The 15418-nt window shown below is 41.9% G+C and overlaps 1 protein-coding gene across 4 annotated transcripts in view; it reads left to right on the top strand.

Annotated features, from left to right (window-relative positions):
* The window catches only part of LOC125003663 (myosin-10-like), a 51043-nt gene extending 37647 nt beyond the window's left edge, over positions 1 to 13396 (top strand). For all 4 annotated transcript variants that reach the window (XM_047577694.1, XM_047577692.1, XM_047577693.1 and 1 more), the window contains 19 exons: positions 324 to 447; positions 848 to 1019; positions 3220 to 3432; positions 3920 to 4064; positions 4155 to 4361; positions 4459 to 4563; positions 5147 to 5299; positions 6096 to 6344; positions 6440 to 6652; positions 6923 to 7135; positions 7227 to 7388; positions 7538 to 7666; positions 7773 to 7861; positions 7979 to 8102; positions 8422 to 8511; positions 9127 to 9245; positions 9326 to 9434; positions 9558 to 9730; positions 10215 to 13396. In XM_047577694.1, the coding sequence (XP_047433650.1) occupies positions 324 to 447; positions 848 to 1019; positions 3220 to 3432; positions 3920 to 4064; positions 4155 to 4361; positions 4459 to 4563; positions 5147 to 5299; positions 6096 to 6344; positions 6440 to 6652; positions 6923 to 7135; positions 7227 to 7388; positions 7538 to 7666; positions 7773 to 7861; positions 7979 to 8102; positions 8422 to 8511; positions 9127 to 9245; positions 9326 to 9434; positions 9558 to 9730; positions 10215 to 10359 (2934 nt within the window). In that variant the 3' untranslated portion in view covers positions 10360 to 13396. The remainder of the gene's footprint in view (positions 1 to 323; positions 448 to 847; positions 1020 to 3219; positions 3433 to 3919; positions 4065 to 4154; positions 4362 to 4458; positions 4564 to 5146; positions 5300 to 6095; positions 6345 to 6439; positions 6653 to 6922; positions 7136 to 7226; positions 7389 to 7537; positions 7667 to 7772; positions 7862 to 7978; positions 8103 to 8421; positions 8512 to 9126; positions 9246 to 9325; positions 9435 to 9557; positions 9731 to 10214) is intronic.
* The last annotated feature ends 2022 nt before the right edge of the window (positions 13397 to 15418 follow it).

Raw genomic sequence — 15418 nt, 5'->3', positions numbered from 1 at the left:
TCAGTTGAAGTGGGCTGTACAAAGTTGAACTGATCGATTGAGGTGTCGATCAGTGGCAGCATAGGATAGGACTGATTGATAGACAACACATGAACGGAGTTCCCCAAACATTTCTGCAGGGATACACTGTCCACAGTTTTGGTTCCTATCTCCACATTCACCATGCTGTGTCTTACTGCAAACACAGTTCAACATTCAATAAACTGTGTCACTTAGTTTGAGTTACAATTTATGGTGGCACTGCGGCGCTGCTTCCTTGGTATCAGATTTGAACACTTCTATACAGTAATTGTGTGCTATAAGAGCTTTTATTCACCCAACAGGAAAAGAAGCTGCTGGAGGACAGGATCGTTGAGATGACCACCCAGCTAACAGAGGAGGAGGAGAAAGCAAAGAATCTCGGCAAGGTCAAGAACAAGCAGGAGATGATGATGGTTGACCTGGAGGGTGAGTGACTGCAGTTAAAAGTGTACCTTGACCGGGGTCAAGTCTAGAACAGGAGCTGGAGTAGTGAACCATCATCACAGTAAGAAGATAAATAAAGGCTAGAACACCACAAGGTTCAGTTACAGGACACCTAGTATGACCGTTAATGAGCCTTGATTGTGTTTATGTAGTTTTTACAGCCGTACAATGACTTAATGAGCAGCAGAGCGCCAAATGTGATTACTGTTAGTTGTGTCAGGCTGTTAGTAATTTTATTTTTGTATGTTCCTAATTTCAGTGAACTGTTAGTGACTCTATGACCCCTCTGTAAACTGTGACTTTGCCCAGAAAAGTGTTTTTGACGAATATTGATAATTTTGTCTCTTAAACTTGTTTGTGTTACGTATGACATTCTCTTCAGAGCGTTTAAAGAAGGAAGAGAAGACGCGCCAGGAGCTGGAAAAAGCCAAACGCAAACTAGATGCTGAGACGACTGACCTGCAGGACCAGATTGCTGAGCTTCAGGCCCAGATAGAGGAGCTCAAGATCCAACTGGCCAAAAAGGAGGAGGAGCTACAGGCTGTTCTGGCCAGGTTAGTTACAAGAAGGACAGGCAAGCTGCTGCTAACTCAACCTTTTATAAGGCAAGGAACCATATTTGGTAACTCAAGCACATTTTAAATTGCGTCCATGTGCCCGTTAGGTTTAGAAGTACGTGTTTTTCACTCAGCCAATCAGAAAAGATCAAGGAGACATTCTCAGGTCAAATCAGGGTCAAATGTGGTCTTCAAAGTCCACCTCTGCGTGAACACTGAACATAACTGCTCTATTAGTTGCCACGAAGAAGTGTCCTAATGTTGTCTAATGTGATAATGTGGATGTTAACTACTTTTGTTCTAATGGTAGACCATAAGATGTTTATATTTGATTACCACTAAAGGACAAGGAATCATGTATGATAACTTCATCAATTTAGATTTTCTCCATAAAAATTGAACATTTTGAAAAAAAAACCCAGCCCTATAAAGAGTTAAATGAACACATCAGACACGGTCTGCCGAAGAAACACTGACAAATCTAATCCGAACTGTTGAACGCTTGTCTCCAAATCCTACTCTGTACGTATATGCACTAAATTTAACAGGAAGCTGCTATAATAAACACAGAAATTATCCTCTGATTTGTTTATTTGTACTTAAAACTGGTGTGGCAGCATGTCACTGCTGCTCAGTGCACTAGATAAATACTCACATCCCTCTAGTGCAATGCTTCTTATTGCCATAACAACAGCATAGTGATGCTGCATAGTTAATACAGTACCTGACTTAAAGTGGCTAATGTTGCAAGCTGCTATCAGCTTTTCAGCACATGTACGATTTTTTCTTAGTCCCTCTTTGCTTTGTTTTCCCTCAGCGACGCTGGTTGAGACCTTTCATCTCAGAGGCAGCCGTGTCCGATTAAAGGCAAACTGGTGTTGATTGATGCTGTCAGTCCTCAGCTTTGCAGTAGCAAGAGCTAAAAAAAAAAAAACAAGCTTGTTTGATTGTGAAAAATGTAACCATTTCTAAATCCTTACTCAGTTTAGCTCAGCCCTCCCTTCATCCCAATTTTCCACACTTTGTCCAAATTTTCCCCATTTAGCAGTCGTTAAATAAGCAATGAAGTAAACAGCTGTGGAGGTCAGCTCAGTTCGTTTTAATATGACTTCTTTGTAGTTGCGTCTTCCCACCACAGCAAAAATCCAGAGAGCATTGGTAAATGTCTGCCTCACTAATTTCACACACAGAAATGACCAGTTTAGTCACAGCCACAGATAATTAAGCTTTCATTAAACGCATAGCACCACAGTTTGAATTTAGCCGCTCTCCTGGGAACAATTGTATCATCTTTGTTTGGAAAGTGGGGCATTCATTTTATATGAGAGTCATTAGGGCCTTTAATCAAAGCAGCGGTGGTGGATTAACTATATAACTGACTCATTATGACATTTATTGTTTAAAACGGTGAATTTCTACATAAGTGAGACATGTGACGGGAAGGAGCCAGAATCAGCAGTTATTAGTTTTTCCTGGTGTCAGCTTCAGCAGTGAACTGTTCACCACACTGCCACCCTGTGTGCACAAGTGGTTCAGTCTTTCATTTATTGCACTGCATTCCCAATAAATAGACAGTCACAGTCATGTCTGGGTGTCATAAATTTATTGTGTGTTACATATTTATAATTTCCTCTGTCATTTCTAAGATAAAAAAGTAAAAAAGATAAAAAAAGAAATCTGTGGCAAAGTGGAAATATATTAATATAGATTTTTGTTTTATACTATGTATTTAACATTTGAAATAAGTAAAATGCTGAAAGAAGAATACACACACACACACACACACACACACACACACACACACACACACACACACACACACACTGTTAAAATGGAGGCATGGTATAAAATGTATAAAATCTCAAAGCAAATCTGAAACTTAAGAGAAACTGAAGAGTTTGAAATGTCAAGGAGTGTAGTGTTATCCCCATGGATTATTTCATCAATACCAATTATTATTGTCCATGATTCCATTAACAAAAATATAATAAATAATTACTTTGTCATAATAAAAGTGGAAAAATATACATAACACATTGAGTTTGTTTAAGTTAAAGATGAATAGAGAAATGAATGACATGTAGAAGTCCAATACCTTAGCTGGACTCGTAAGCTAAGGAGACATTTATATAGTTTGATTATGACAAAGACTGAATTCTGTAATTATGATCTGCTCTGCATGTGTGTCTACAACCAGGAGTGACGAGGAGACTGTCCAGAAGAACAACGCCTTGAAGCAGGTTCGGGAGCTGCAGGCTCAGCTAGCTGAACTCCAGGAGGATCTGGAGTCTGAGAAACTGTGTCGAAGTAAAGCTGAGAAACTCAAGAGGGACCTGAGTGAGGAGCTGGAGGCTCTGAAGACGGAGCTGGAGGACACGCTAGACACCACTGCCGCCCAGCAGGAACTCAGGTGATTGCTTAAAACTATCCACTTGAGGCAACATTGGTCGAATATGGAATATCTGAAGGTGTGGAGTGAGACAGAAGTGAGTGTACCAAATCCTTGCTGCTCACTCCACATCTCTGAATGAGGATTAACACCTCAATCAGTGTTCATCATCTTCTGTAGTGTGACAAGGATTTCAGTTGTAACAAGTCCTACATGGTAAGATGTGTTTCAATTCAATTCAGTTCAATTCAGTTAATAACAATAGAAATCTTCTCAAAAAGCTTTACGAAACCTGCCCTGAAACATCCACAGCAGCCTGAAGGCAGTGGTGGCAAGGAAAACCTCCCTGTTAACGGGAAGAAACCTTGAGCAGAACCCAGCTCATATGGAGGGACCCATCTGGCTAAGGCCAGAGAGCAGAGACAGCAAAAGATGAAGACAAGAGAGTAGCAGGAGGAGTATTGTATATTAGAAGATATCCAGCTTCTTCTTTGTGTCTAAACTCCAGGACCAAGCGAGAGCAAGAGGTGGCAGAGCTGAAAAAGGCCATAGACGAGGAGACCAAAAACCACGAGGCTCAGATCCAGGACATGAGACAGAGGCACGCCACAGCACTGGAAGAGCTGTCTGAACAGCTGGAACAGGCCAAGAGGGTGAGTGGGTCATACCTGGTTGCCCGTAAAGAGCTTGCATTTGCTGACATAGACGAGCTCTCTAACGGCTTTATTGTGTGTTGTGTGCAGTTCAAGGCCAACCTGGAGAAGAACAAGCAGTGTCTGGAGAGTGACAACAAAGAGCTGGCCTGTGATGTGAAGAGTCTGCAGCAGGCGAAGACGGAGTCTGAACACAAGAGGAAGAAGCTGGAGGCTCAGCTGCAGGAGTTTATGGCCAGGGCCACTGAGATGGAGAGGACCAAGGGAGAGCTGTCTGAGCGCTCATACAAACTCCAGGTAAACATCTCCACGGACAGTTCTCTATATAGCCCCAGAGTTTAATAGTACTAAACTGATTTATTGTGTTTTCATCATCATTTGTCTTATGTTGTAGACGGAGCTCGACAACGTGTCTGCTTTGCTGGAGGAGGCAGAGAAGAAGAGTGTGAAACTGGCTAAAGAAGTTGACAACTTAAACAGCAAACTGCAAGACTCAGAGGTACAAAGTATTAGTAGTATAAGGCCGGGAGGGTTAATGTGGAATCTAGAAGTCCAGAATAATACTACCAAGCTTCTTGTGTAATATTCTTCAAATAATTTAATGCTACAAGCAGGCTGGCAAATTAAAGTTCTCTTTAGTCTAATTAATTTACAAACTGTAACTATTTGAGTAGTTGATAAATCTTTTGTTTGTCAGTAAAAGTAGTATATGTGACAGATTTTCAAATGTGGGAATTTTCTGCCCTTGTTTTATTACAGTATGAATACCAATCTGAGACTATTAGTCTAAAACTATTAGCTTTTGTGAAATAGATCAAATGATTATTCTATCAGTAAAATAACAATCATTGTACTGATTACAATTTAATAATGAAGATTGTTAATACAGGTAAATAAAGAACCAGTGTGGACATCTTTCACTTATTTAACTGGTCAGGATCTAAAGAACTAAAGGCAAAGAATTAATGCAACTAGGAAAATCACACATTACCCTTCCCTGACGCTTGAGATGTGAAATGTGCAACACGTATAACAGATACCTGTTTCTCCTTTGTTTCTTGTTGTGATCTGCTGGTGTGTAGGAGCTGCGACAGGAAGAAACACGTCAGAAGCTGAACCTGAGCGGCCAAATCCGCCAGCTGGAGGCAGAAAAGAACACCTTGCTGGAACAGCAGGAAGAAGATGAGGAGGCACGCCGCAGCCTGGAGAAACAGCTGCAGACGGTGCAGGCTCAGGTACAAATTCCCACTCACAGAAATTAATTATTCTTATAATTATGCAGGCACACGTTTATAGAATCGACACGCACAAGCACATGAGGAAAGCACACGTTTTGGGTTGTAGAGATAGTCGACTGAGTGCCAAGAGAAGGACCTGGCAAAAGTTTCCAGCTGTTTACCAGCTGTGAACACCTGCCGTTGAGGTGCAGAGCAGCAAGCAGACAGCTGCAGCTCAGTGAGGCCTTGCAGCGAAGACGGAGGCAGTTCAAGATGTGTCGTTCAGATTAAGGAGGATTCATAGACAGCAGTTTTGGAGCACATTTAGCTGGCTACTTGCCAAATGGCACTGAATGCTGAGAGGACACAAGGAAAAGGAAAAGCATGAGATGACTGTACCTGTGTATGTTTTAAGATGAAGGCCCTGATCAGGTGAATCAGCAGGAGCCAGAGTCATTTTAAACCTTTATATGAGAATACATTTAGATTATACCACAAGATACTAATGATAATATAGTTTGTTATAATAATACAGTGAGGGCAGATTCTGGGCTGATGTTCTTCATCTCTACAAACCATGAATTTCTTGTTTTTATGTACATAGAATATGAAGTTAAATTTGACACCACAACAACAGGATGTCCTATCAGTTGTTTAGATTATCCACATCCCATTAGACGATCCACATCTTTTTACACGTAGCTCTGCTACTCATTTTACCAGCACAGGTCACAGTGACCCTAGCAAAGGTGATGACTTGCGAGTGTTCCATTACCTCTGTGTTTTTTTTGATTTGAAACTGTCCTTCCTGCAGCTGTTTGAGACAAAGAAAAAGCTTGATGACGATGTGGGAGCAATGGAGGGCCTGGAGGAAGCAAAGAGAAAACTTCAGAAGGACATGGAGCTCTCCATCCAGCGTCTGGATGAGAAGACCATGGCCTTGGATAAGATGGAGAAGACCAAGAACCGACTGCAGCAGGAGCTGGACGACCAAATGGTGAACCTGGACCAACAAAGACAGATCGTCTCCAACCTGGAAAAGAAGCAGAAGAAATTTGACCAGGTACGCTGGATTACTCACAAGAGTGTCAATGTTGGTAGACCAAGATCACATGTATGTCAATCAATTGAAGGCCATTGCTTTGACGTCTATACTAGATGCTGGCTGAGGAGAAGACCATCTCTGCTCGCTACGCTGAGGAGCGTGACCGTGCTGAGGCTGAAGCCAGGGAGAAGGACACCAAGGCTCTGTCTATGGCCAGAGCTCTGGAGGAGGCCTTGGAGGCCAAAGAGGAGCTAGAAAGATTTAACAAGCAGCTCCGTGCTGAAATGGAGGACTTGATGAGCTCCAAGGACGACGTGGGAAAGAATGTGAGTGACCTTTGATCTCTTGAAGAATATTAAGTCTTTTTTATACGTTACGTCTTCTGAGCAGATAAATGTATCCTCATTAAATGTGGAGTTCATTTACACCTGAAACTGTAGCCTCCAACTATACTTATAGAAATAGCTAAAGGAAGTCGACCAACAGAGTAAAGTCTGATCAGCCGTGTAGCTTTTAATGGTGGATATGAAATACATTAATGTGGGTTGTTTTGTCCGACCTTGAGACATACTTGTTTCTCCTGTCACTGGATACAGGTCCATGAACTGGAGAAGTCCAAGCGTACTCTGGAGCAGCAGGTGGAGGAGATGAGGACGCAGCTGGAGGAGCTGGAGGATGAGCTGCAGGCCACAGAAGATGCCAAACTTCGTCTGGAGGTCAACATGCAGGCCATGAAGGCCCAGTTTGACCGAGACCTGCAGGGCAGAGAGGAGCAGGGAGAGGAGAAGAAGAGAGCGCTGGTCAAACAGGTGCTGAATGTGTATATTTTATCTAGCATTTATTTAGCATTTATTATTTTTAGACTGCACTGATGTGCTGTGTGTCATTTTCCTTTTCCAGGTGCGTGAGATGGAGGCAGAGCTGGAGGATGAAAGAAAGCAGAGAACTCTGGCTGTCGCCTCCAAGAAGAAGCTGGAGATGGACCTGAATGAGCTTGAGGGTCAGATTGAAGCCGCCAACAAAGGCAGGGACGAGGCCATCAAACAGCTCAGAAAACTGCAGGTACGCACCATTTGTCCTTCTCCACTTCTAGAGACCTCATTATCAACATGTCATTTGGTTTAAACTGAGGGCCATGTCCAGCTTTTCTCCAAATGTCCAGTTTTCTCCATGTCTGTCCTTAACTTGGTTCTTACTATGTTGTTGCTCAGGCTCAGATGAAGGACTATCAGAGGGAGCTGGAGGAGGCCAGAGCTTCCAGAGATGAGATCTTCACCCAGTCCAAAGAGAACGAGAAGAAACTCAAGAGCCTTGAAGCTGAAATCCTGCAGCTTCAGGAGGTTGGTTTTTGACTCATACTTTGTCTGTCAGACATGCTGTTTTATTCATGTAAGTGATAAACACTGCAGTCTGAGGGAGCCTGAACGACCTTGTGTGTCTGTATAGGACCATGCAGCATCAGAGAGGGCCCGTCGACATGCTGAACAGGAGAGAGACGAGCTGGCTGATGAGATCTCCAACAGCGCTTCTGGAAAGTCAGTGTCATCATGTAGAGACTCACAGATTGTTCTGGACCTCAATTTTAAATGTTTTTCTTTGAGACATAGGATAAATTTCATAGTGAAATTGAAAAAGTTCAACCTGTGTTTCAGGTCATCACTGCTGGAGGAGAAAAAGAGGCTGGAGGCTCGTATTGCCCAGCTGGAGGAGGAGCTGGAGGAGGAGCAGGGCAACATGGAGCTGCTCAACGACCGCTTCAGAAAGACCACCATGCAGGTAGACTGACTGATAAGGATCACTATTAATGGGTGTGTGTGTGTGTGGGTGTGGGCACATATATGTGTGTGTGTGTGTGTGTGTGTGTGTATACTGTATGTGTGTATATAAATGGCGTCACATTACAAAACAAGACATGCAACTATTTTGGTACCACTTTCTTCAAATTCTGGTGTTATATGTTTGTATAAAAAAAAGAAAAATAATTGTGATGAGTTATTCATTTTTAATAAATGAAACTACATTGTGCTTCGACCTTTGCCTTTCTTTTTCTTTTTTTCTGCCTTCCGCCTTCATCACCTCCCTCTCTTTTTCTCAGGTCGACAGCCTGAACAACGAGTTGGCTGGAGAACGCAGCGTTGCGCAAAAGAGTGAGAACGCTCGACAACAGATGGAGCGTCAGAACAAGGTCTGGTGCAGTTCTAATCCACATATGTATCCGTGCTTCTGTAAACGTAGTGGAGAAGCAGAGCTTCTTCTTTGTCAGCCTGCTCATTTCACTTTCTAAATTCATTTTCACTTCAGGCCAGTACACATCATACTTACAAATGACATAATTATGAATGACCTCACAATTGTCATCCAAGCTGTTGCTGAGCATCTGTGACTCTAGTTTGTGCCACTAGTCTGTCTCCCTTCCCAGCTCTCTCAGCCCATTCATCACTGAGAGAGAGCTCTCTGATTGGCTCTTCAGAACCAGTGCACAAGAAGGAAAACATGAAAGTGACAAAAGTAAACTAAATATCAATGTTTAAGGGTCACAAAGAAGGCTTTTCTAATTCTTCATTATCATCACATCTGAACATTTAGATACACAAAGGTGTGACAGCTGCCAGACCGTAGCCTTCAGTGTGCTCATGTGCAGCTCTTTGGTTCAGACACTAATGGCATCCTATGTTGCCATTAGTTCTTTGTCATCGGTTTAGCGTGTCCACTTTCTTATTTGACCGCTTCAGAAAGACCACCATGCAGGTAGACTGACTGTGATCTGATCCTATTTAATGTTCGCACATCATAAATACAGGAGTTGAAAGCCAAGCTGGCAGAGCTGGAAGGGTCTGTCAAGTCCAAGTTTAAGGCGTCTATCACAGCCCTGGAGGCAAAGATCCTGCAGCTGGAGGAGCAGCTGGAGCAGGAAGCCAAGTAAGAGTCAGACTTATTAAACACCAAAGAACACATTGCATTTCACTATTTGGTCTTACCGTGTCCTGTTCAACTTCCAGGGAGAGAGCAGCGGCCAACAAAATAGTCAGGCGCACGGAGAAGAAACTGAAGGAGGTGATGATGCAGGTGGAGGATGAGCGTCGTCACGCCGACCAGTACAAAGAGCAGGTATTAATTCACAAGATGAAACACTCATGGAAAGAAACTCTTATTTTGTCGTACTCAGACTGTTCAGCCAGCTGTACAACCTCTCACTGTCTCTGTGTCCCCATGTGTCCGTCCTCCTGTCAGATGGAGAAGGCCAACTCTCGTATGAAGCAGCTGAAGCGTCAGCTGGAAGAGGCGGAGGAGGAGGCCACCAGAGCCAATGCCTCCCGCAGGAAGCTGCAGAGGGAGCTGGATGACGCCACCGAGGCCAGCGAGGGTCTCACCCGGGAGGTCACTTCCCTGAAGAACCGCCTCAGGTACAAAGAGACCACTGCTAACCCCATCTCAGAGATTTCCTCAGACAACCTGTGACGGTAACATAAACTATGATAAGAATATGACATCGGTAACACAAAAAACTGAAACCATTAGTTTCTGCTGTGTGCAGAAGGAAGAATCCAACCAGGTTAAAGAATCAAAACCTTTAAATGTTCACTATTTAAGAAGCATCTGTTGGAAACATTCTCATACAACCAACTGATGTCCTTCAGTTATGTTACAATAACTATTTCACTTCACATCCAAATACAGAATAAATGTCCAGTAGAATCCAGTCAGCCAGCTTCAAAGATGATGCCAGTCAGTTGTGAGCCTCTTGTCAGTCTCTGCTCTTAATCCTAGCATCTTATTTTTGTTTGAGTTTTAGCTTCTCATCCAACTCACAACAAGAAATTAAATGAACACATCCGTCACTGCTTCTTTAAGCATCAGAGGCTTGTTTTTGTCTTTTTCCTTGGCCAGGCGTGGAGGTCCAGTGAGCAGCTTCTCCAGCCGCTCAGGCCGCCGCAACCTCAATCTGGACGGGGCGTCTGTTGACATGTCAGACGACGATGCCGACAGCCGCACCAGCGACTTCAACGAGACACAAACCTCCAACGTCGAGTAAACACAGCCATCCTCTCCTCCCTCACTTTTCTCCCCCTCTCCTCGTCACCTCCCTCCTCGTCCACCTATGACCTGCGCCCAGTTTTCCTTCCAAAGATCCTCGGCGTCCACATGGTCTTTATTCATTTCAAACCACTGACTGGTCAGAAGATTGGAGCGATGCAGCCATTTTTGATTGAGCGGGGCCGAGTGCACCTGGCAGCACGTCTCTGCCCTTTTTGTATCAGTTAACACTGCAGGGAAAATCCACCGCCCTCCTCAAGAAGAGCCTCCGGTCCTGGAGTCACAGGGGCAAATGGACACTTCTGCCTTACTCTGTTGTCCTCTGCCAAGCTGCTAGTCCTGGCTCATCTGTCAGCCATGTATCATCTCAGTGTCATAACACCCCCGTCCCATCAGGCGTGACATTCTCTGCTCAGCTTATTGAGAAAGTATGCATAGGTACAAAGTGCTTTTTATACATATGAAACTCTGTGTGTGGTGATGTAGGCGAAGGCTGTACGCCCTCATGTATGTGACCACTCTTCATACTGGAAATGCAGGACTACAAGGAGAAGTTTTTCACTCTGGTGTTGTTGTAAGTGTTCTGCTCACTAGTTTGTGTAGGAGTCATCTCGTACCTGACACACTCCCTCCTTCCTGTGTTCAGACTTAAAACAAAAAAAAAAAAAAGCCCAAACCAAGGTCACTGTGGCCTTCAGACGCCGGCTGCTTTAGATGCATGAGTCTCCTTCTAGTGATGTTCCTTGTTCAGCGTCTTCACGGCAGCACTACAGGAACGAGCCACTACCACGTGGGGACATGCAATAGAAAAACATGGACTCTGAATGGAAAGGGTATTACTGTGAAAAAAAAGGTATTTAATTTTCTCTGTTGGTTCATCTCAACATTTAGTGAAGGAATGTGTAGCTGGGTTTTAACTGGGAATTTGAAGCTTGTGGCCCATTTTGTGTTGTTGACCAGTTTGAACACTGATGTGTTTTGAAGGATACGGTCTACGAATGAGGTAAAGATGCTGGAGAATGCACAGAACTGCACAGAGGTCAATGTGACACTAAATGGTTACTAACCAGGTACTTTGACTGGGAAGGAGACGCATTATAAATAGTCATCCTCTCCCTACATTTCAGTGTTTGTGTTTAGCCCAACTCAGTATTAGCATTACATTTAAGACAGAGCTTCAGCTAAGCAGTGATTTGTCTGATCTTTGGAAAGCCAGGTTTAACACTTTACTGCAGTTCTTAAAGGTATTTCTAAAGTCCTCAAAACCCTATATCCATCTGAATTAAGAAGAATTGTCTCTTACTTAATTTTAAATCATTAGGCCGGCTGCTGCCAAAATTTACAGAAAAACTAAAAATAAATAAATTGGGAATGTTTCCTATCTCAAATAAAGGTGGTAGCTGGAAATTGTCAAATTCATTTAAAATAATCTCACCATTTGGTCCATTAGAGCAGCTGATCATTTTACACCTGAAGGAAAACCACTAGCATAACTCACCTGACTCAGACAAGTTGTGAATGAGTCAAATTTGAAAAGGAAGCAGGATTTACAAATAAAAGATGACTTCTCTAGTTTTATTATTGCATCAGTTTGATACATCTGTTAAACTTCCCAGTTTAGTATTCCTTTAAAGGACCGGGGTCGGTAATTGAGTGCCATCTGGTGGTGAGGCTGTAGATCGCAACCAACTGCTTGTCAAAGCGTGGAGGAAACCCCACATTGGTTGCCACCTCCTGAAAACAGGCTATTTTTTGTTGGTGCTCTCTAGGTTACTGATGCAACATGGCGGACATGAAGGGATCTTTTAGGCTAACAAAACAATCATTTGTATCAACAGATGAAAACTGCTGATTGATCCTCTAAATCCTACACAGTGGTCGTTTAATTGCTTCTTGTTCATACTGGTTCAAAAACAAATTTGTTTTTCTTCTTATAACAAAGTCAACCGAACCACTGAGATGGTTATAGTGTTTTTATTTGTTTTAATTAGATTTTAAGATTACCTTTAGAACAGTAGCGAGAGTTCTGAGTTTTTCACAAAAAGAAAAATCTACAAATGGATACTTGTAAGCTCTGTGACTGGAATGTAAATTGTGTCATTATTTTGAGTTTAATCCTGACTCTTCAAACCACCACCAGATCTCATCACGTATTAATGTTTGTAGGTAATGCTGCGATAAAATAGAGCTCATTACAACATGGGAAGTAATGTCGGTGACTTGTGAAGTTATCAAAATGTCCACTTAACAAGGTTGTGAATACCACAGGAGGAAACCATCTGAAGGCAGCATAAGAGAAGCATTTTTTCTGAAGTATTTTTTTTTTTCTTTCAAGTTTTGTCCAAGTTCTTTTAGTGCTTTTAGCTCTGCTCCAGTGTGAAAACTACATGCCAGGGTAGCCATATCCACCAACGACTCAACTTCTTTTCCTTTATTTTGGACATGTTGATGGTGGTCATCAATGGCAGACTCCTTTGCCCTTCTACCCAAATGTTAACACTAAACAGTATGTTTCTTTAAAAGTGCCTTAGACACTAAATAAGAACATAAGTGGGCAAATACTTCATTACGGATTTGAAAACAAACAAAAAACAGGAGATGACAGGTACATCAAGAATATACTCAACACGTAATCTTGTTTTCTTTCGTTTGTATTTCCGCCATGCGTCGTATCATATCCACTGTGTACCTCTGTGTCCATAATAACCTAGCTTCATCATTATTACAGTATTATGATTAACTAACATGAGAAGCGGGGCCCTCTGCAGCTGCTTTTCTCCCAGGTGAAGGCTCAGCATTTACTCTGGGAACTGATGGTGCTGCACAGGATTTAAATTTGGTTGGAAGCTTTAACATCCACAAGTAGTTAACTCGTCTTTCTTTTATAATTTTCCAGCTGGCTGTTGACAACTGGGCGTTCAACTGCAAATACTCCCACCATGTTACTTCTTGTATACCTGTATTTCTAGAAGGTGATTTTTTTCAGTTTTGTTTGTTTTTGTAAAAGGAAAATAAAGCATATTCATTGTAACTTGCTCTTGGTTTCATGTATTATCTTAGACATCTCTCCTTTCAGTTGGCTCTTCTAAAATATAATATTCCACTGTACCACTGCTGACCGTCGACGCCTCTGGTCTCAAGTTCACATAACGGTACTATTGCAACACAAAATACTATTTTCTGATTGGCTGATTAGTCACTGATTCAAGCAGAGCAGTCTGCCTTTGCCTCATTCTTTCATAGATTAATGATATCTTTTATACACAGTATGTTACTAATGCGCGGTGAGTTTTATCACTTTTCAGCGTGACAACTGTCATGTATAGTGTGTGAACTTATTGAAATGCATGAGTCTCATGCTCAACGCGCTAGACTTGAGAGCCCTGGTTCATATCAAGTTCATTTTAAGTATTTTTGATGTAACAATGTAGCATATTATTTCTAACGTTAGCTAACATCCCAGTGGGATCTAGCAAATGCTATTTTGTGAATGCAGACATACAACAATAAATTAGTTTATCTAAATCACTTATTTGTGATTAGCTGGGCATGACCAGAGGAGTAACCAAATCTACAAAAGACAATCATTTATTTATTGCCTCAGTTTCTGTTAGTTTAAATTAGTTTTAGGTCATTTCTGTTATGATAAATGTAGCGAAATAAAAGATGCTAACACTAACAACTTTACTGAGAAGTAATGTAGCCATACAATACTGTAGCGTCTGACCGGACGTTAAAAGGATAACGAGGAGTTTTCGTAAATATTCCATTCATTGTTTTATTGTTGGAACTGAAATAGTTACTGTCAGCCGTAACTACACCAAAACAACATCCACAAACTTATCTGACAGCCCTCCAAGACGTAACTTAAGAAGTAACTGAAGGTATGACTGAATCAAAAAACACAGCATAAATGAATATTACATTTTATGAATATTACAATATTAAAATAGATCTCCGACTGCTTTTCATATCTGTTGGTACAGTCGTACAACAGCTCTTCCCCATTTTTAAATTAATTTTAAAATTAGACGATATTAAGGTCTATGATTCAAACTAATGCAGAACTGCCGACCTTGGCAAAAAATTTTGAGTACCACTTGTGTCGTGTGTCGAATAGGTCGTAGATCACCTATTGACAGTCTGTAACACACACACACACGCACACATACACACACACAGCTTGTGCTAATTTCACTAGAAGAAGAAAAAGAAAAAAAAATGATTTCCCTATTGACCCCCCGATATGACGTTGTATTTTCAACATGAAAGTAGGTTCGGCACCCTCTACGATGATTGGTTGAATCTGCTTCGCCACCACTTTGTTGCATCATGCTAGACATGAGTATTGCATGTACACATTTCTAACAGTACTCACAGATGTGAGCAGCTTTTTGAGTAGTTTTAAATAGGCAGAACGTACCAGCGTATTTTGATGTCAAATTGAGTACTTGCTACACAAAATGCATACAGGTTGGCTAACCTGCTAATGCTGCTAATCTTCATGCTCAACTGTCACTTTCTGTCACTCAGTAGCCGTAACCACGGAGACGTTGAACTTGTCATTAGACATCGTCGTTGGTTTGACAGTACAGCTAGGTAAATGGTGAGTTTGAAGTCACAAGACTCCGTTCCTCAGAGCCTATACCTCCCAAGTTTTCTGGTTGTGGTGTTTCAGTGATTTGCTGAGACGAGACGAGACTTTCAATTTTAATCCAATGGTTAAACAAATATATTCTATGAAACGCTAAAGAATAGCAACAGCTTTTAAACATAGTTTCCTCATTTCAGAGGCTCAGAAGTAACTGGACAAATTACCATTATCATGAATAAAAAAGTACATTTTTTAAGTATTGTTGAGAATCCTTCGCAGGCAATGAGTGCCTGAAGTCTGGAACCCATGGACATAACCATCTGTAGATGCCTCTGCTTCCTTCAAAGATTTCTTTGTGATGCTTTGCCAGGCCTTTACTGCAACTGTCTTCAGTTGTTGCTTGTTTGTGGGTCCTTTTGCCCCAAGTTTTGTCTTAGGCAAGTAAAATGCATGCTTGACCAGG

This window comes from Mugil cephalus, chromosome 2 (assembly GCF_022458985.1).
Source record: "Mugil cephalus isolate CIBA_MC_2020 chromosome 2, CIBA_Mcephalus_1.1, whole genome shotgun sequence".
Lineage (NCBI taxonomy): Eukaryota > Metazoa > Chordata > Actinopteri > Mugiliformes > Mugilidae > Mugil > Mugil cephalus.
This window is presented reverse-complemented; position numbering and strand designations above follow the sequence as displayed.